Genomic DNA, 19986 nt, shown 5'->3' with positions numbered 1-19986 from the left:
ACACAACAAAAGCGGTTATGTTCTTTGTTAAATCAGAAACTCTCACTATGATTCTAATCACTAAATCATTTGTAAGACTGTAAGCTGGTCATCCACATAAAAACCTCGCCACAGATGAAAACAAGCATTTCTAATACAAAAAGTTATGCTGTGGAAGGCTGTAATGCACTCAGATTTCTAAGAAAACACTGTCCTAACTCCTTTCCAAGGAACCACTTGGCTAATTCCTCCTACAGGCAAGAGATCTCAACACATTTGACTCTGTCCTCATCACGGTAAAGCAGCCAACACTGAGACTGGCTGCTCTTTCTTCTTCTTCCTCACACCTCCACCCACTCACAATGCCCCATTTCCATCACTAGTTTCAGAGCCCTGACTCAGTTACAACTCTACCTTATTATTGGGAAAAAAAAAAAAAAGAAAGCCCATGTAAAACCAACTAAGTTCTCATGCAACAAAAGCAAAGTTTGTCTCTAATGTGACTCATGGTAACACATCTTGGGCATAGGAAATAGCACAGCACTGTAAATCATTATATTGCTCATGGAACAATTCAAAAACACTTCTTACCTGGATTAAGATGATCCTGGCAGTATCAGATCATTTCTCTGGCTGCATCTAAGACAGTCTGAGCGTGCTCTCAAATCAGCTATTCCTTTACCCTCAGGTCATAAGCTTCTTTCCCTTCAGTTATACACACAGGCTACATTGGCCACTTACCCTGTAGACCTCCTCAAGCAGCAGCTTAGCACAATTCTGGCCCAATTCCTCAGGCAACACAGCAGCTCCCTGGCCCTGCGGGTTTGAGGCTAGCTCAGCACTGAGAATAGTGCCATTGATGGTTTCTGCAACAAGGCATAGCCCAAAACCTGGAGATCTGAATGAAAGGGAAAGAAAAGCACGTTTGATCCAAGAACAAAATTGAATAACGAGCCAAGAACTAGTTCCAGTTAGCCTCCCCCTCAAGTCACAAACAGCTCCACTCACGGGACACCACCATGAATCTCGACTTGCTGAGAAACTCCCTGTTCCGTGCATTTGATTTACACTGGAAAAAACACTAACACCGGGACTTCAAGGTTAAAACCAGTAACACTTGCCCCCAAATCCACTGTGCTGGTCATTCCTGAAACAAACGCTTAAAAATGACCACCCAAGCCCTATTTATCCACCTTAATTAAAAAAGAAAACAAAAACATCCTCCCCGCAAACCTCTTTCACATTTGTCTAATTCATGTTTGATGAACATTTCTAGAGTATCTCGAGTTTCTTTGTCATATTAAAAAAAAAAAAAAAGTCAAAAAACTGACAGCTTTCTTTAAGGACCCAATTTTTTCTCTGGAAGCTTCAATATTTACCAAGATCAGAGCAGAACCATGGAACCAGGTTAAAAAAAAAAAAAAAAAAGACTTTGATCTAACATCACTTGTATTTCCAAACACTTCTTTTCATTTAGAGTTCAACACCAGCCAAATCATTACAGCCATGTAAGAATTCTGAACATACTATTTGAAGAAAAACAAAAGCACCTATTTTCCACAGCAGTCAGCATACTACAAAATGTTGTTGTGAGCATTAGAAACTTCTACCACAAGAAATTCACTGATGACTGAATACAGCTTGCTGAGAAATGGTAACAAAGGAAAATCACAAGGTCCTCTCATTCATAGGCCCCTGAGGAGCACCAACAGCCAGACATTCAAAATAAGATTAGCTTAACTTTTCCCCACATACAGTATTTCTCATGACTGTTTGACTCTGGCTGCCTTCACTACCATGCCTTTTTAATTAAAATTGTCCCAGTGACCCAAAACGGTAAGAAATGTCACCAACATCAACAAACCACAAAAACAACCCCCAAACACTGGTACACACACTAACCCAGTACTAGACAAAAACAGTTTTTCTAGAGGCATTTCAGTAGGGAGGGAATGAAAAAGTATCAGTAGTTCCCACCCACACTTAACTGCCTGTACTTGCTGAGCAGTGTAGAGGGGATGTTAAAGATGCATCTCTTCTCCCTTCCTTTCCCTGAAGCAGAGATCTACCAGTCAAGACAGGAACAGTGTCAAAGACACTGTTTCTTAAGGGCTGCAATTTGGAGAAGTGTCCTTTAATAAATATGTCCTCTAGTAGGTTTTCTTAATGTTCAGTAGCATGTGGCAATCTGGCCAAACAAAAATTAAAATCATCCAGTGCCTCGTGCATTTGTAGACAGTATTAGCGACCATCTGTACAGACAAACTTTCTGCTGAAAATGTTCAAAACAAAACCAGAAGGTCTCTCTGCCTAGAGTGACAGCAGTGGTGGTAAAAGATGGTCAAATAAAGTATTTCCTGAAGCTACTGGCATTGTGGAAGGGATTCAGTTCAACCCCTTGCACTGTGAGAGCCAGGCTTGGTCTGGGCTGGGCACAGATGGGTGCAACTAGTCCTCGCTGATCCTGGTCATCACTAAGCAGAGACAGCACTGGAAGCAACAAGACGTACCGCTTTCCCTCCCTGTCCTGCCGACGCAAGCACTGGGAACCCGGCAGTAGAAAGCTTTGCTGAAGTGGCACGAGACTAGTATCAGACTAGTATCAGCCAGTATGCAAACATATTGGCACCATATTCCTGCCGAACCTGACGGCAGGCAGCATCAGGAAGCCATGAGCACCAGCAGGGTGGGGAGGGGACTTCAGCTTCTTCTCCCCTTCCGTTCTTTAGTCCTCTGCATGGACCATCCATGACAATACTAAATGTAACGGCACTGCCTTAGTTCACTTTACTCTTCCACTTTATAGACAGATAAAAAACAAAATAAAACCCCTACAATACCCAACCCAGAAAAGAAGGGTTTCAAAATCCTGCTTACCATTAACAACCTGAAGCCACAAGATTTACAATCCTGGCATATTAAATATGATGAAGGACCAGAAAGTAAAAAAATACTTTAGAGTCTTCTTTATTTTTAGATAATTGCAGACTTGTGAATGTAACAATTTATCTTTAGGGTAATATTTCAAATGGCATTTATATTCAATTTTCAGAAATGCCTCCAGAACCTAAACCTCCCTGAAACACATCTGAGACTTTTTCTGAACGTTTTACTTCAACACTATAGAAAAAATATGTTACCATTTAGCAGCATACAAAACCATAACTGTTTAGAAGTTAGTAGTTTAGAAGTAGTTTAGTTAGTTGTTTAGAAGCTGAGTATACGGCACATTCTATCAACAGCAATGGGTAGACCAAAACCCTTGTAAGCAATTTAAATATCTACATTAGTCCTGAAAGTAATCAGCATTTCTGAAAAAATGACAGATGAAGTATTTGTTTTTAGATGTTAGATGTAGATACAGCTCTTGATGTCTGTGAGGTCTTTATTCCTGAAATATTGGCCACAAAATCATTTATGGATTTTGTCCTCTCACCATCTCTTCCAGGAAAGAGACACGTTTTATATATACACACACAAGGCAAAACCTAGATCAGAACAGCTTACTCTAGACTACACAGGACGTCTGTGGCCACATGGCAAACAAAACCACATCTTGAGATGCCATCTACTAAGCAAATCTTTCCTAGTCACATAGCTGATTCACCTCTACGTTTCAATGCCTGTTCTTGCCCCAGTCCGCTGTTACACTGCAGGACAACCGTATCTGTCTTTGGCTAACCAGCTCTTAGAAATTTCCAGGAATGGAAAGTCTTCCTGGCAATCCATTCTAACACATCAACAGCCCAGTGGTTATAACCTTTTTCCTAACATCCAAGTCTTTAGACAAAGAGCCTGGAAGACTTCACAGACAAGGATTGCAATACAGTATATTGCCATGAAAATGCTATTTGTTATTTTACAAACTTCACTGAAGAATATGATATGGTCCAAGGATGTGAGGTCATTTGCATAGCATGAAGCAGGTGTTAGAATTAAAAAAACAAAACAAAGCAAGGTATGTTTTCTTTTGAATCCTTTTAAGAAAGAACTAACAGTTTATCATTTGTTCTGCTGCGTTCATTTGTGCCATGGCATTTTAGTCTGTTTTCTAGCTGATATGCCCTTTCCTTGGGCACCAGCAGAAACATGCCAAGCTAGCACCAAAAAACAAACAAACAAACAAAAAACCCACAACAACCCAGGGAAAGCAAGTGTGCATGCTTGGGTTTGGGCATACAGAAAGAAGACAAACAAGTCAGTTATGAAGATCTTCTACAACCTCAAGTGACCTTTGCCAACTTATAAGTGAAAAGAGGACAACAAAAGCCCATCAGTAAAACTGCCTGAATTATATGCATCACTTCTGTGTCCTTTTAACAACAACAACAACAAAATCTGGGTAAGTACAGTAAGATCATGCCATGTTTTCATCTAGCTGGGGTTCTACTCCTTGCCAGTAAAAGGACAGACACTCCTTCAACTATTTATGTCATAGTAAAGAATAGGACAGTCCACACGGATCAAACATTTCAGAAAGCCCTTTGGTCCCATCCCGAATGCTACCATTTCCATCAGGAGGTCTACAATCAGATTCAAACATTAGTTTTCACACCATACCATGGCACCTCTGATCTTAATCTCTCTTCAAACAGCTTTAAGGCTAAAGAAACTTCAGATTTCCCTTTAGTGGCAATAATGGTAGATAATTCCTTGTTTAAGAAAACACACAATTTCTGTCCCTGTATCAAGAGGAAAACAAACGTAATTTGTCAATCATTCCACCTTTTTTCATTGAGAGGAATATTTATTCCAAGTCAGCAAAACAGAAGTGTGTGTTGTGAAGCTCAGTGCAGTAACAGATCAGAATACACTAGCAGACAAACAGATGCAGAATTGTATTTCTGTTAACTGTGAAAGCTGGATACTCACTTTCCAGAGTTGACCCCCTTCATATGATCTGTGTAGATATAAATGTCCGGGAGGAACTTATTCAGGATGCTCCTTGCAGACTCCACCATTCTGTTTGCCATCTGTGGTGACACTCTGACAGAGTATCTATACTTCCGAGCTAAGAAATTCATTGTAATCACAGAGAAATTTAAGCCAGATGATGGTTTAAACAACCAAAAGTGGCCAAAAGGTACCAATGTATTATTTCAGATAACGTGGTTTTGCCTTGGACATCTGTCCATGCACGTTGGTCCACCTGACAACTCCAGCCTATACTTAAAGGAGCACAAGTGCTCAGTGTTTTCTACAATCTTTTCATTGATAAATCTTGAGGTGAGGTACACAGAATATGTGCAGAACATCTTATTATGACTAAGTAAACACCCATCTTAAAGATGTCCTTTGATGATTTTCAACTGCTGTTCTATCATCCTTCACTTTCTTATGATGCAGGAAGTCCTGCATGCTCTGCTTTTCCTGTAGTATTAAAAGATAGCGATGGGTGAGCTTCTCCTGAATTAGCAGCAAGAAATCCTCTCTTTCCATTTTTATTACGTACAAATTACATTACTGAAACAAAAGGCAAGTAGTAGAACTACTTATGAGAGAGGTGACAGGGGCATAAGGAAGTGACTTTCTCCTCAGAAAGACCATGATAAACACTACCACAAGCACACTGAGCTGCCTCCTTTGTTCTTCTATAGCACATGCACCCAGTAAAACCTCTCATGCGGGAGTGCTTCACTCATCCAAATGCTGCAGCTGCAGACTGAGTTCAAAGCATCCCGTTCTCACAGCTACAAGAGCACATCACAAGGTAAATGGAGGGCTAGGCTCCAAGCCTGTGCCTCTGGCAGGCAACCTGTCCCATTCCTGCTTTCCTTTCAAGCTGACTGAAGCCAGATCTCTCATAATTACAGACTCAACTACAAGATGGCCAGTGCCCAAGAGGGCCTCATGAAACACAAGCTTTAGCATTCCTTGCCTGTAAGGGATTTCTGCCTTCTTCCTATGGGGACAGTAGATTAATGAAAGATACACTACAAAAACAATAAGAGAGAAGGAAAGAAAAAGCATTAACTATATGTGGACTTCTCTTTGCAAAAGTCAGTACTCCACAACAGTATTTTGTGCTCTTTTCTTCATGAGAGAAATACATCCTCCCCTACTTCAATCTCCAGTGGTACTACTGAAGGCTAAAGGGAAAACAAACTGCTTTCCATAACACAACAAATAACTCCATTCACGTGTGCAGTGTGGTGTAAATGGAACTTAAAGTACCCATCCAACATCCAGCCACGATCACTAACAGCCACGATGCCCACTATTCAATGTAAAACACAACACTGCTCTGAACACAGCGTCTTTGAGACACGATGCTGAGATCTAACTGTCTGCATGATTCTCCTACACAATGTTTGCAATGTTCCCCCTGCCCCCTTTAACAAGTATCCAAAAATAAAAAAAAAAGATACGCAGTTCCTCTGATGCGCTTGATTTTGCCAGGGTCTGTGAATTGAATGGGCTGCAAGACTTTCTTCACTGGGCAGGCAAACAGTATCTCTCCACCGCCTTTGGGAGGCATTCCTCTCCGGTTGATCTAGAAACAGTGATGGAGGAGAAAACAGTTTAGTAAGAGCAAAAAAAAATGTACTTACACATTCAAGAGTGGTAACTTTTATCCCACGTGTAATAAGATCTTATCAGTAGTGGTATCATGTTTATACAAGTGAGGAAGAAAAAAAGTCCTAAAGGCAGAAATGGATTTTACACAAAACCTACCAGTAAAAAGAGATTTTTTGTCGACTCTCTCATTTCAAATAGGACAGGTATGACTTCTCAACGGAAGAAAAAAAACGACCTTTGCCAAGAAAGCAACATTGCCTTAAAGCAGGTTTCTAATCGCCAATCTGTGCCTCACCACTGAAGAAAATCTGTAAGAAGCTAATAGTTTTTCTGATGCTTAACATGCACATGGGAGACCAAAAATCAACTCATCCCCACAAATCAGACAAGGTTTCCTAAGCTGACAAAAACAGCAGATGTTTGAGAACTTCTGCACCAATATAAAATGCATTAAGTCAATTCTTTGCAACTTGTAGCTAACACAAAGGTTTTGTCCGGGCATCCCAGGGGCAGCTCCAACTTCTTCGGGCACCACTGTGGGGCTGGGGCCAGGCTGGGCAGTCGCCTGCAGGTTGGGGTCGGGGAGCCTATGGGCCAGGCAGGGGCCAGGGCTGGTGCCGGCACTGCTGCGGTGTTGTGGGGCTGAGATCGATGGCCCTAGGCTAGGCTGAGATGGGGCTGGGGCTGTGCAGGGGGGAGGCCCAGGGCAAGGACAGGGAGGGCTGGCAGTATCCCAGAGCCCTGGCAGTTTTCCTTTTTTTATTACTATTTGTTTGTTTTCTTCTTAATTTTGAAAGACTGTATTTTTTTTCCCTCAGCCTAAATGTCCATTCCACATCCAGGTCTGTTGGGCCCACAAAGAGCGTAGTCTTTAGCGAACAAGTTTCTTTACTGTACCCCTCTAAACTGGAAGCAAATCTCAATTGCCCGTACAACACAGGTCCAGCTGCCCTACTGGTGAAGGAGAAAAGATCCTACTACTATTCCCTGGCCATAACCATGGGGCATGAAGAACAAGCAGCAAGAAAAGTAAAATAGAAGGAACTGAAGAAGAGCAAGAAATCAAGAAGTTTTCTCAGTCTCTGAGATTTCCCACAAGGTAAGAAAAGTGACACATATTTGCCCTTATCCTCTTTACCCAAAGCTTCTGCATCTTTCGTCTACGCCATACCTTAAATCTGAATATCACGTGCTGATATGCCATTTAAAACAGACCAAAAACAAGAGGCAATTTTAGAAATGTATGCAATTACAATTAGATATCTGCTAGAGACAGAAGGCCAGCAAACATATAGACCTGTGTGAAACAGAGCAAGGTATCATTTAAACTATGTTAGAAAAGAAAGAAATAAGATTTTTTTACCTTGATTTCCAGACTTTCACCATCAATTCCAAATTTTTTCAGTAGGGGTAGAGCTGTTGCCTTAAGGACATCAACCTATGGAACACATAATTGAAAAAAAAAAAATCAAAAAGGCAGACTCTTCATTGAAAGCTACATAAGTCAATAATTTAAAAACCCTTGAATTATGAGGCACCTAACAGGGATAAGGCTTTCCCAGACTTGGTATTCTATGAGCAGACATGGGGGTGCAGCATGAAAAGCTTCAACTACTCTTAGATTACCATAGGATCATATTACTCACGAACTTCACCAAAACAAACTACTGGGAGCTGAAATTTCCTACTCTGGATTTCTTCTGCAGCCTGATCCTTATTTTTGTTATGCTTCAGCTAAGACAGTTCACTTGTTTCTCTGAACACGGTAATTGAAAAAAATTTTCTTCTGTGCTTGTTAAAAAATTCTTGATCAATTCTTATCTCTGAGGAGTTAAAAATCCTCCACGTTTTGGAGCAGGCCCTTGATTTGGCAGGAAGAATCTCATCCTTGGGTCAAGAACTTCTCCTCAGCATTTTCTGAGAAACAGGAGTCTCCAGGTAATTTCTGTTGACAGAAGAACCTGGTTAAGTGTGTGGCAAATCATCCATGTATTCCCTCTGAGCTGTGTGCTTGCCGAATTCAGGTCTGAGCAGGACTTTCCTTGCAATTGCTATTCCTGATTGCTGAACTAAGACAATGACGACTGTCCTTCGACTGCTTTCTTCTTCCTTCTGCTGACATTTCAGTAGCATTGCTGAAGGGGACAGTAATGATTTTAGCAATAGCACAGGGAATTACCAGAGATAAGCAGCTGGGGAGAGATGGGACCAGGACAGCACGGCCAAAGAGGAACTAAAATCCATATGGAGAAGGAAACAGACATGCAGCAGATGGTGGCAGAGGCGGCAAAAAAGAGCATCCTCCTTCCCACAGCTTCAACCAGAATCCAATATTCTTGAGTTAGGCTCTCTGTAATATGATGCAAGCCACCAACAAAGTACTAGCATGTACCTCATCTACAAAGCTGTGAACAACCTGTTAGAGTAACCTGAGTTGCTACAACCCTGTGCTGCAGTTCTCATTCCTCAAATCCTGCTGGCTGCCATGCTTTTTTTTTTCCAGAGCGCAGGGCAGGTGTGGGTATTTTTAAATGATAGAAAGTAGTTTCAACATGTTAATGTCGTCATTAAAAACTCTATGTCAAGGATTAATTTCTTTTTTTTGTTAATTAGGAAATGCCAGGTATGGCCATGCTGCCTTCATTCAGCCCCTCAGTAGTATTCATTAATCACAGTCAGATTTGATTTTTAGAGCACAAGCCTTTAGTAACATGTAAGTGGACAAACACAGACAAAGGTAAGTACCATTGGCAGAAACTTAGAAATTCTGCCAAGTTAATCTGTTTAACATAAGAACTGCAGAGTATTTCTCCTTCTTCGTTATGAAAACACATATACCAGCTAAAAGAACAGTTTCACTATGCAAGTTAGAAACTCCCTTCCCCTCCTCCTTTTCCAGTTTTGCAATCTCTGGACTGAAGTCTGTATCTATGGAAAAGCATGTTATGACCACATTAGGAAACTGGGTCAATTTTGAGTCTGGTTAGTCTGTTTCCAAAAATTTCAAGACTTATTATAGTCTTTTTAGTCCTTAGATGAGTTCCAGGTATAATGCTCATCAGGCACCAGACAGACGCACAGTAAGAGGCTGTTCCTGTTCCAGATTTATAGCCCTAACAGAGAAGGTAACTAGAAGTATTTGATGGGAGAAGGCTGCTGCCCTGCTCAACAGACAAGTGGGAGTTCATGTAGGAGGGATTTCACACCTCACCCAAAATCACAGGACTGCAGCCAAACCGAGACACAAACCTGTATTTTCTAGGTTCTTGCCTACCACCCAACCATAAAGCCATCCTTCAGCTCTCCTTGGAGGGCAGTTATTCTATCTTCAGAGCTGACAGCACAACACCAAGTTGTATAATGTTTTTTCTGTGCGTTGGCACAAGAGGAGTATACCTCACCACAAATGCCAAGAATTTGCCAAGTTCCATAGACACTGCATGTTCAAAAACCAAACTGGTATAAAACTGAACTGTTTTCCTTTAAAGAAATCTACAACAATTAAAAATCTAAAAACATATGAACTGAAAATTCTAGTGGCTAGCAGAATCCCTTAGCAAGCGCAAAGCTACAGAAAACAAAACCAGACCCAACAGCACCTGATTATCCCTTTCCTAGATAGCCATCAGCCAGTCTAGGTAGGTCATCAGCACTGCTCAGGACATCATTCACCCGCACCACACATACAGCAGTATGTTTTGGTGATAGAAAGCTAGATGGCTCTTTTGAGTGTTGCATAAATGTGAAACCATAGAGTCTAACAAGAAAAAAAAAAAAAGAGCCAGAAAAGTTAGTAGGGAAAACTTTTGTTTTCCTGGGATTACAGACAACTACTGTTCCCAAGCCAAAACTTCATAGTCTCATGCCAGCATGAAAAGTCATTTCAGTTGAAAGTCCCAAGGCAAAGTTGTAAAAAAAATTTTAGCACTCACAAACCCAAACAACATTAAGAAGGATTATTCTAAAACCAGGTTATTACTGTACCACGTATCTGCAGCTTGTCAAAATAACAACATGAAAAGCAGGAAAGGAAAATAAGAGTAATCATTTGCGTGCCACCCTCCATTCCCTTAAGTAACATGCTGTATAAAGATACTCCCCACCATGCACACTCTCAATGCAGAGAAGCCTGAAACTACATCAATTCTGTGTGCCAGTCCCACATAGCTGGTCCACAAGCTATACAGGGACAAGCGTCTCTAGTGGTTGCACATAAAAATGCAACGTAAATGCAAGTTGCCAGTGAATGGTTTGGTCTGGTATTCCAAGTCATGTGGAGACCTCTTCCTGACAAACAAGACACAAGAGCAAAGTATCATCCCTCTTGCTCATTTAAGATATATCACTCACGCACTACTATCACCATGCTGCAAACTGCAGCATGTGCACGTTACCCTGCGTTTCAGCGGCCCCAGTACTCTCCAATTGCTGTTCTCAGTTATCTTTAATGGCGCCAGCTGTCAGACAGCTTTTCATTGCACCCCATCAGTGGGCAGCGGATGCATACACACAAATGCAAACATAAACACATACTCTATTTATACCCCAGGAGCCCTGGGCCTGACCTACGCCTCACTGAAATCAGCCGAAGTCTTTCCTGCCACAAGTTGCCCTTTGGAAATACATTTCCTCTCCCCTTGGCCACTTCCACTGTCTCTGAGGCAGGAGATGTGCCATGTCCCCTCTGTCCTCCTGACAAGGGCTCTCGGGCTAGGGGCAACCTCAAGCCCTCAACTCAGCAATCATATCCAACAGATGTTTTTAAGGCTCTCTCCAGAGGAGTAAGTGAGAACAGATTTCAGAAGGCCCAGTTGGTCAGGCCACCATGAGGGAAAGGCCCCACTTTCCTGGCCAAACACACATTCCTGCTGCTTAGTCTGTGGATGCCTCCATGAGCAAATGTGGGGGCAGCTCCCTGCCATCCTGCCAGTTAGTGAAACTGGCTTAGAAAAGGCTCCGAAAAGTGCCAGAGTATCAGAGGAAGCAGGATTGCGTGGATGAAAGCAGGAGACAGGAAGGAGGATGGGCAGAACCACCTTCTCCTTTCACCAACAGAGTGCTCTGTGAGCTCATATATGTATGTGTGTGGGTATATATATATATATATGTAATATATATTCATATATATGTATGTGAAACTGTACATTCAGCGTCTTTCTGCAGGTGACAGAGACACTGAATGCACTTATGCAGGGAGACTTCCTCCAGAGTTCATCTGACCCCAAAATAAAGACACATTTACAATTTATAGTATCCCTTTTACAAAGGGAACAAAAGAAACACTTTACCGGTGCAGACAGATGTGTGTCATGCCCATGGCACCTACTGAGTTGAGATGGAGAGATTCTTACATGAAGAGCAGCAGGGAAAACGCCTTGTCCATTTTAAACTAGCCACAAGATATTTACATTAGTCTGCCTTCCCTCCCTTCCCCTGGGAAAGCCAGATGGCATGTAGATGGGCGGACAAATTTGAGCATCCTTTCTTAGGGCAAGTGTAAATAATAAGTTTTGACCTACATTTTCTAAATGCTATCTGCTTACAGCAGAATAAAAAGATCGGTTTAAAACCAAGTTTACATTTACTCAAGGACGTATGTCATTTAGGATAGCATTTAAACTTGTGCTCATGGTCTCAGCAACCTACAGTCATGTGGATTTCACTATAGGGAGTTTGGGGGCTTTCTCTTGTTTTTCCTGCCTTTTTTTCCCCCCTCCTCATTATAATAGTTGAGCTACTACACAACCTTCTGTAAAATTTCTTGAAAGTAGTTTATCAGGGTGCATTGGGTTTAACGTTTATTCAGGCCAGTTAAACAGACATTAGTGAGGTTTATACTAGTTTGAGGAATCAGTATCAAGCTATCACCACTTAACAAGTTACTACACACCAGGCAAGCCACTGTAACTACAGCCGTGTTTCTACAGCACAGTAAGCATTAAGATATAACTCACTGGCACAGACACCTGTCACCACGTAGCTGCATTTGATTTGTATGTGTCGTGGGCTGAGCAGCAGGCACGCTGTGAGGTATCATGACTCAGCCGACGTCTAACAACACCTTTCTACGTCTGAGCTTCGGCCTGTGCAAGCCTTCTTCAAAGAACAACTAACTGGCTCAGATTCTTGTGCCCATTTCACCTGGAATTGTTTAATCTCTGTTGGTCCAAGTCAATAATCTGTGAAAAGGGGTAACTTCCAGACTCGAGACTAAACTGCTTAGATGCGTGTCCAGACTTACTTGAAAGTAACGTTCAAGTTGGACTGCTCTTCCTCTCTGCATTCTTCAAGGAAGACTCCACTGTGGTTGAGATGCAGTCAACCAAAAGAGACTGCTTTGATTCTTACTATTTACCATTTCTATCAAGTATCTTTAATCATGTGACTGAAAGATTAGAGAAACACACGTTTTTCATTTTATTTTGTTCTTTTTTTTTTTTGACAGCACCATGTATAACCCACTTCAATTACCCTTTGGCTCATGAGGGTGTTTCACAGCACCACAGGGGAGAGAACACATTTTTTAAAATGACAAGAAAGAGTAGTTGAAAAGCCATAAATAACAGCAAGACTCAGAGGTTGGTCTAATATCTGCTACTATACTTAATAGTATTTGTTTTCATTTTAAACTGGTTAAACTTTCAGGTGACAGCATTCCTTTGATCTACTCAGAAGAAAATAGGCAGTCTCCAGTCACCATTTGAAAGATAAACAGCAGTGCCATTCCCGAGCCATTACTTTAGAGGAGAAGAAAAAAAAGCAACCAAGCCCTAACCATTACTTCAGTGTTTTAACCCTATGCCACCAAAAAAAAGCAACCAAGCCCTAACCATTACTTCAGTGTTTTAACCCTATGCCACCCATAGCTCATTTTTGTAACAAGACTGTTACAAACACATAAACACATGAAGGATTTTAAATCATCGCTAACAGATTCCAAGCAAAACATGGCTAATTTCATAGAGTCATTTCATCCATCATGCCTTTCAGCTTTCTTCTGAAGAGACGGTCCTCTTTCTGCAAGCTGTTTGTAACCAGAAAGCAGCTAAGTAAATTACATGCAGGACTTCTGCTACTATAATTTCATTATTGTCATGCAACTTTTATTTCTAACAGAAGGCTTCATAGTAACATTGGCATAACTATGTGCCGCATCTACAGTAAGGAAGGATTCCTTCCTTGCTGCACTAAATTTGATAGACAATTTCCTCTTTTTACAGTAGATAAACGTGTGTGATGGGGGAATAACACATCTAAATTTTAAGAGAACAGAAGAAGCAATGGCAGGGCCTCACACCACATTTAGAGGGAGTTTCCAGTGAAGAAAAGAGAAGCTGCCCAGAACTGAACGTCAAAACATGGATTACAAACTAGTTTGCAGTATGAAGCAGAAAGTGAACATATCAGAAGATGCTTGTCTGATTCAGAGAGTTTGTTGGCTCATGCAATAATACTAGATACTTCTTGTGCGAAATTACAAAAATCCAGTAGGTTTTGGAGGCTTCCTTTTTTAAATGGAGATGAAGAAGGACAAAAATCCTCTTTGGGTACTTCATAAATTTTCATTACTTACCGAAGGATCTACTTGATCATTTGTTACTCCCCTCAGGACAATTTTTAATGGGTGTTTCATGAAAGGTGCCAGGCAGAGCAGACTTTCCAAATAGTAGCCAATACTGCGACTGGGGCTGCAGTCATGTTCCAGTGAGCCTCCATACAAAAGACCAGGCTGATAATATAAGGTCGTACCTGGGGGACAGCGAGAGGGGAGAAAATCATATCAGTGTTGTCACCACACTAGCCATGACTACAGCGTAAAGACACTTTGCAGTGACATGTGCCAGCAGACTGGAGACAAGAGACTATATGAGGCAGGCAGCACTTCCAGCACACTTCTTCCATGTCTACAGTGCACAAACGGACGAAGGCACATGTATGTCTGTCTGTCTTGCACACCGTTTCTCCTCCTTTCCCTTCCCTCCCAGTAAATTAAGAATCCTTTAACCATCCCCAAAAATGCTTATGGAGGCGACTATCATCCTTCCAGAGCAGCCAAATCTTTACCAGACCAACAGGGCATTGCCACCCCAGAGTATCTAGTGGTAGGTCATCTGCTTTACTGACCCTGCAAAATCCTTAGAAGTCCCTTCAACAACACATAGAGAACAAGAACCTGCTGATGCATCTCCATGGGAAGCTTCGCACTCCAACCAGCTCCTCTTCTGAGCATGACTAGGCAAGCATAAACCTTGCCTTCTACAAAAACCCCTTCCAGTTCAGAGGGATCTTACCCCACTATGAAATCCTGCACACCAAACAAAATACAAAACTTAAAAGACTTGAGCAATGCGCTTTCCTCAACTAACTGCATTGTGCCAGCACACTGCTCTTCTTGCCTGGGATCTATCGCTACAGAACTTCTCAGTTTGATTTTGTCTGATCTGCTTGGTCTTTGGCACCAAGCTATCTAAAAACTTAGCCCTGGCAAACCAAAACTTTTCTTTCACTGCAGCAAGTGATATACCCTGCAGATTGGCATAGGGGAAGAGGAGAAGGAAGATCTCACCTGTTTGGTTTATTTCAATCCTAGAGCCATTGGTCACTTTGTCAATGAGGCGAATAAAACTTGCTTCAAAATCTGAGGAAAAAAAAAGAGGGGGAATTTTAAGTTTCCTTAAATATGTAAGTAAGAAACTTTGACACACAGCATACCATACCTATACATTTTCCCTTTCTGGCCATTCGCGACACTCTCTGTAGTAAGACAGTAAGGCTACCTTCACTTTTCAGTTTGTTGAAGTACAATTCCACCACATGGAAAAAGGCAATTCACTACAAATCCAGAGGCCTAAATTTGAGTCTCATGGGCCTCTCAAATCAATGCAGGTGCACCCAGATGTGACCACAGGACGAGCCACGTTGCTCTCTCCTGCATGCAGTGAGGTATGGGAGCTGGCACGTCTCGTCACAGTGGTCTGAGGGGTCACTCAAGCCCAGGATAAAACCTTTTTAGTCAGTACAAAGGTCACCTTTGCACACATGCACAAATCCCAGCAAACAGGACCCTGTTTATTTAGGCCTGTGAAGCTAACAACAGCTTCCCATTATTTTTTATAGAAGTCTTCTTTGAAAAAGAAGCCGACATTCAGGTGAAAAGTGTACTGCTATTCCAAAAACACTATCACGGTATCTATCCGCAGATTTTCAAAATTTCCAAAACCATCAATGACATAATAACAGCTGGAGAAATACAGGTCTTCCGATGAACTCTCTTTCTGCTTAGTATGTGCACTGTAGCAGCTTGTGTGAAATTAATTACCGAGTTTCTCCTGTTTGTGTGGATTCTCTCTCAGAGCCATGGGAAAGAGACAAATATGAAAAAAAAGGAATGTTAGTATTCTAGCATTTACGTATCCAAAGTTGGCAGACACTCAGTATCAAGGAAAATACTGTTCAAATATAGTTCAAAAATCAGTCTATTTTAAGAACCAAAAGCACCTGCATAATTGTCAGTTGATTGTACAACTTCATTAACAGTAATGCTACATTAGTTCTTACACAGTAATCAGATTTTTATTTCTACATATGCTTCTAGGATGCAATAACCATTTAAACCAACGAGCTATTTGCAGAAATTACAGTTTGTTAAACAATATTTGCATAGTATGCTTGATGACCCAGACACGCAGCACTGGTTCTGCCCTCTGTTGTGATAATTTCTATACTCAGCTTTACATGATAGTCCTGGAAAGCACATCCTCGTGAATAGCTGCCACCCTCCTGGAGGACAAACTCATACAAAAGTTTATAGTGTGCAACGGCTCCAGTCACGAAAAGCAGAGAGCACTGCATGTTGAGTATCAACACCAATCAGGGTTTGTTACTGTGCTTTTTTCTGCTACAGTCAGTTTGCATTTTAACCCATGCTTGGAAAATAAAACTCAAACACCTATTAAAAAATGCCATAAACTACTATCTTCATCACACCAAACATTCCATGGTAGTAATAAATACTTTGGGTCTTGGTAAATGTTAAGTCAAGTACATAACAGTGTTTTGAAAGTTTAACAGAATTTCTTGCTATAAACTGAAGCCTTCTGAGGAGGCAGCGGAGCGTCTGTGCTGGTACGAGCACTGCTCTCAGCTTCGCACCTTGCCCAAAGGAGACCTGAATGATGTATCCGGGGTAGCTGGCCCTCCTGCCACTGTCATGGCCATGGGAATGATCAAACATCATTTATCACCAACTGCATAAGTACTGAGAGGTGTTATTATTACTCCTATTTGGGCATAAAATAGATAAAAATCAAAGAGTAAAGCCTGATCCTGTAAAATTGCTGGAACTTCAGCTCCAAGAAAGAGACAGCGGGAAAGTCGCTGGGCACAGGGTGACCACAGATGTCCGCAGGGCCCGCAAGCCCTGCAGCTCTTGAGCACAGAGCCGGCTTTTACACAGACACTGTCCCACGCCGGAGCCGGCAACGAAGTTTACCCGCAGTGCAGCGGGTCAGGCTCACTCTCAGCATCTCCTCCCGTCGCCCTGCCTGCAACGCCTGATGCCTCACCAGGCGCAAAACCAACCCGGGAGGACAGAGCCAGCCCTCTGCAGATGTGCTCGGCGAGACAGCTGCGGCAGAGGGGCAAAAGCTGCCCGGTTACCTGTGGCAGCCTGCCTTGAGGCTGGCCCGCGGGAGGGCAAACACGACCGCACGGGAAGGCGCGGGGTGTTCAAGGCGGGAGCTGCCCGCGGCGCTTTTCGTGGGACCCGTCCGGGGCTCCATCCCTGTCGCTGCAGAAGAGGAGCGGGGGAAACCCTGCGCTGCTCCCACAGCCCCTGCCCTGCTCCGCGGCGGCGTGCCGGCCCCGCGTTACCCCACACCCCGGGATAGTCTGGTTATCCTCGGACCCCTGGATATCTGGATTACCCCAAACCCCGGGATATTCTGGTTATCCTCGGACCCCTGGATATCTGGATTACCCCCAAACTCCTGGGTACTCTGGTTATTCTTAGACCCCCAGGTAGCTAGATTATCCCCAAACTCCTGGCTATTCTGGTTATTCTCAGACCCCCGGATACCTGGATTACCCCACACCGCGGGATGCTCTGACAACCGCCCTCCTCAGCCCCGGGACACCCCGGTTACCCTCCCACCCCTGGACATCCCGGCTCCCCCCCGTCCCGCAGGCGCCCGCGGCGGTGCTTCGGGGCGCGGGCCGCTGCGCGTCTACCCCGCACGCCGCCCCCGGCGCGGTGCCGGTGCCGCCCGCTCACCGCGGAGGCCGGGGTCCTCCTCCTTGGCGCGGATCTTGCGGATCTTCAGCGCCCGCCCGCTCAGCGTGGACAGCACCAGGCGCTGCCGCAGGAAGTTGCAGCCCGCGTAGCTGAGGCACTGCGAGCGCCCCGACATGCCGCCGGCAGCCGCTGCCCCCCGCCGCGCCGCGCCGCGCGCGCCCACGTGGTTGGGAAGAGGAAGCGCCGCGCGCCGCCGCGCGGGGGTCACAGGGCGAGGGGGCGGGGCCGCCGCTGGGCGGCCGTTGGGCGGCCGTTGGGCGGTGGCGGCCGCTGGGCGGGCGGAGGGCGGTGGCGGTGGGGGGAGCCGCTGAGTCCTCAGTATGAGCGCAGCCGAGCTGAGAAGTGTGTCGTCGTACTTCTGTACGTGGACACCTGTAGTGTCGGTGCGTTTCCCGGTGTTGCTTATCAGTGATAAACACAGCTTTGCCGGCATGGGGAATCTGGCACAGCAATAAACCATTATTCCCGCGTGGAGTGCTGTCATCAGAGGCGGAACTTCAGTGATATTTAAGTAGTAGTTACTACCTCTATTAGCTTTTCCTCTATGTGTTTATTTTTTTCTTGAAGCTTGGAGTTTGTCTAACTGTTAGTGGCTCTGCATTTTACCAGTGCTGTTACGCGATGCTTTATTTCTGAACAATTTAACTTCCCTGGGACATTTGAGCTCTGTGTTTATTGACAGGTGAATAGTTAAATCCTGGAATGAAATGTGGTAGAAGATCATGATACTGTCCCTAGATAAGACTAAATTTATTAGTTTCTTGGGACATCCTGTTTCATACAGGTTTTTTTTTTTGCTAGTAATTTATCCCTGGCTGTCTTGTTCAGATGAACTATTGTATTGGTTAAAGGGAAATTAGGCAGAGATGCCAATTTCATGCTCTGCACTTGGAAGAATTGGGTCTGATCTCTGATCTTCTGCTGTTCCCTTAACTATGGTGGCAGAGCCCAACTTCCCTTACATAAGAGGCCAAGGGAAGCTTTCGATCTGTGTTTTAAGAGGCACAGGCATTACAGTAGAGGTGACAGGGTTAACTGCTAGGCTGCGTTATGTGAACAGGGAAAGAAGTTTCTTGTGTTCTACAAGAGGAAGAAAGGGTTGATTGCCACAATGTTTTTTACAAATACACTCAATTTTTTTTCTCTCAAGCATAATCTTTGTAGCTTTCTTTTCATTATAAATGGAGTATTTGATGTCTCATGTCACATCTCATCCCTGGTTAAATAAAATTTGTAGGCTGCTGTGGACAAAGACAGATCATTGTCAGGGAGCAGCAAAAGCAGGGCTGCTCCTCAAGGGAGGATGAACCAGGGGCTGAGGGTGACCACAGCACAGGGAGGGCAGTGCCCTCGCTGGTGAGGGTGCAGTCCCACAGCGTCTGAACATGGTGAACAGAGCAGGGTGCTTGTGTTAGGCTCCACTGACAGTCTCGCTCAAGGGAGAATGGTCTGTCAGGTCCAGGATCCATCCAGTGGGTCCAGTCTGGCACAGCAGGAAGGGGAGCCAGAGATGAGGTTATGATACAAGTCTGAAGTATCCATCCGGGAGCCAGGACTAGAGACAAGCTACCTACAACGAGGGGTCCATCCAAGAGACAGGCCTGGAGACAGATGTGTATGACTTATGACATAGGTGTGAGGCCCACCCAGGAGAAGGGACTGGAGATAGGTGCACATAGCACATGGCTCAGATAAGGACTGAAGGCCCAGACCTGAGCTTAGACAGAGCTCCTTGGCCCATGGACAGAGGGTGTGGGTGAAGGTCCCAGGTGAGGTTAGTGAGGGCCATTGAGGCCTGCTGGTGCACTTAAGGCCCTGACAGTCGTTTCCAGTGCATCGTCTCTAATTCAAGACAGTGACAACCATCTCTAATGCAAGAAACACTGGTCTTTTATTCTAGGAATCAGTGACACTCTTGGCAATTAGCGCCCAGATTCATCCCTAATCATATCAGTGGGTACATTGTGCTCATCCAGAGTTACAAGGGAATGGAGAAAGTCCACCATTTTTTTCTACTGTACACAGCACTGCTATTCCTCTTTCTCTCCTATGTTCTCTGTATATTTATTCTTCTACAGAAAAATCCTGTTGAGCGTAAGGCATTTTTATAAAATGTAGACATGTTCTAGATAAATCATAAGTTAACATCGTATGCCTTAACATCCTCTAGGAGTATACAGCAACTCAAAAGATAC

The 19986-nt window shown here is 43.6% G+C and overlaps 1 protein-coding gene across 1 annotated transcript in view; it reads right to left on the bottom strand.

Annotated features, from left to right (window-relative positions):
• Nucleotides 1-18001, bottom strand: part of RCL1 (RNA terminal phosphate cyclase like 1) — a 30034-nt gene extending 12033 nt beyond the window's left edge. Inside the window, exons 1-7 of the mRNA XM_026097499.2 lie at nt 17771-18001; nt 15065-15136; nt 14072-14247; nt 7862-7936; nt 6348-6472; nt 4852-4977; nt 721-877 (exon numbers count right to left, since the gene is read on the bottom strand). Coding sequence (XP_025953284.2) covers nt 721-877; nt 4852-4977; nt 6348-6472; nt 7862-7936; nt 14072-14247; nt 15065-15136; nt 17771-17906 — 867 coding nt within the window. The 5' untranslated portion in view covers nt 17907-18001. The remainder of the gene's footprint in view (nt 1-720; nt 878-4851; nt 4978-6347; nt 6473-7861; nt 7937-14071; nt 14248-15064; nt 15137-17770) is intronic.
• Nucleotides 18002-19986: the final 1985 nt, after the last annotated feature.

The sequence above is a fragment of the Dromaius novaehollandiae genome, chromosome Z (genome assembly GCF_036370855.1).
Source record: "Dromaius novaehollandiae isolate bDroNov1 chromosome Z, bDroNov1.hap1, whole genome shotgun sequence".
Taxonomy (NCBI): Eukaryota; Metazoa; Chordata; class Aves; order Casuariiformes; family Dromaiidae; genus Dromaius; species Dromaius novaehollandiae.
The sequence above is the reverse complement of the archived record's forward strand: the minus strand, read 5'-3'. Positions and strand labels throughout refer to the sequence as shown.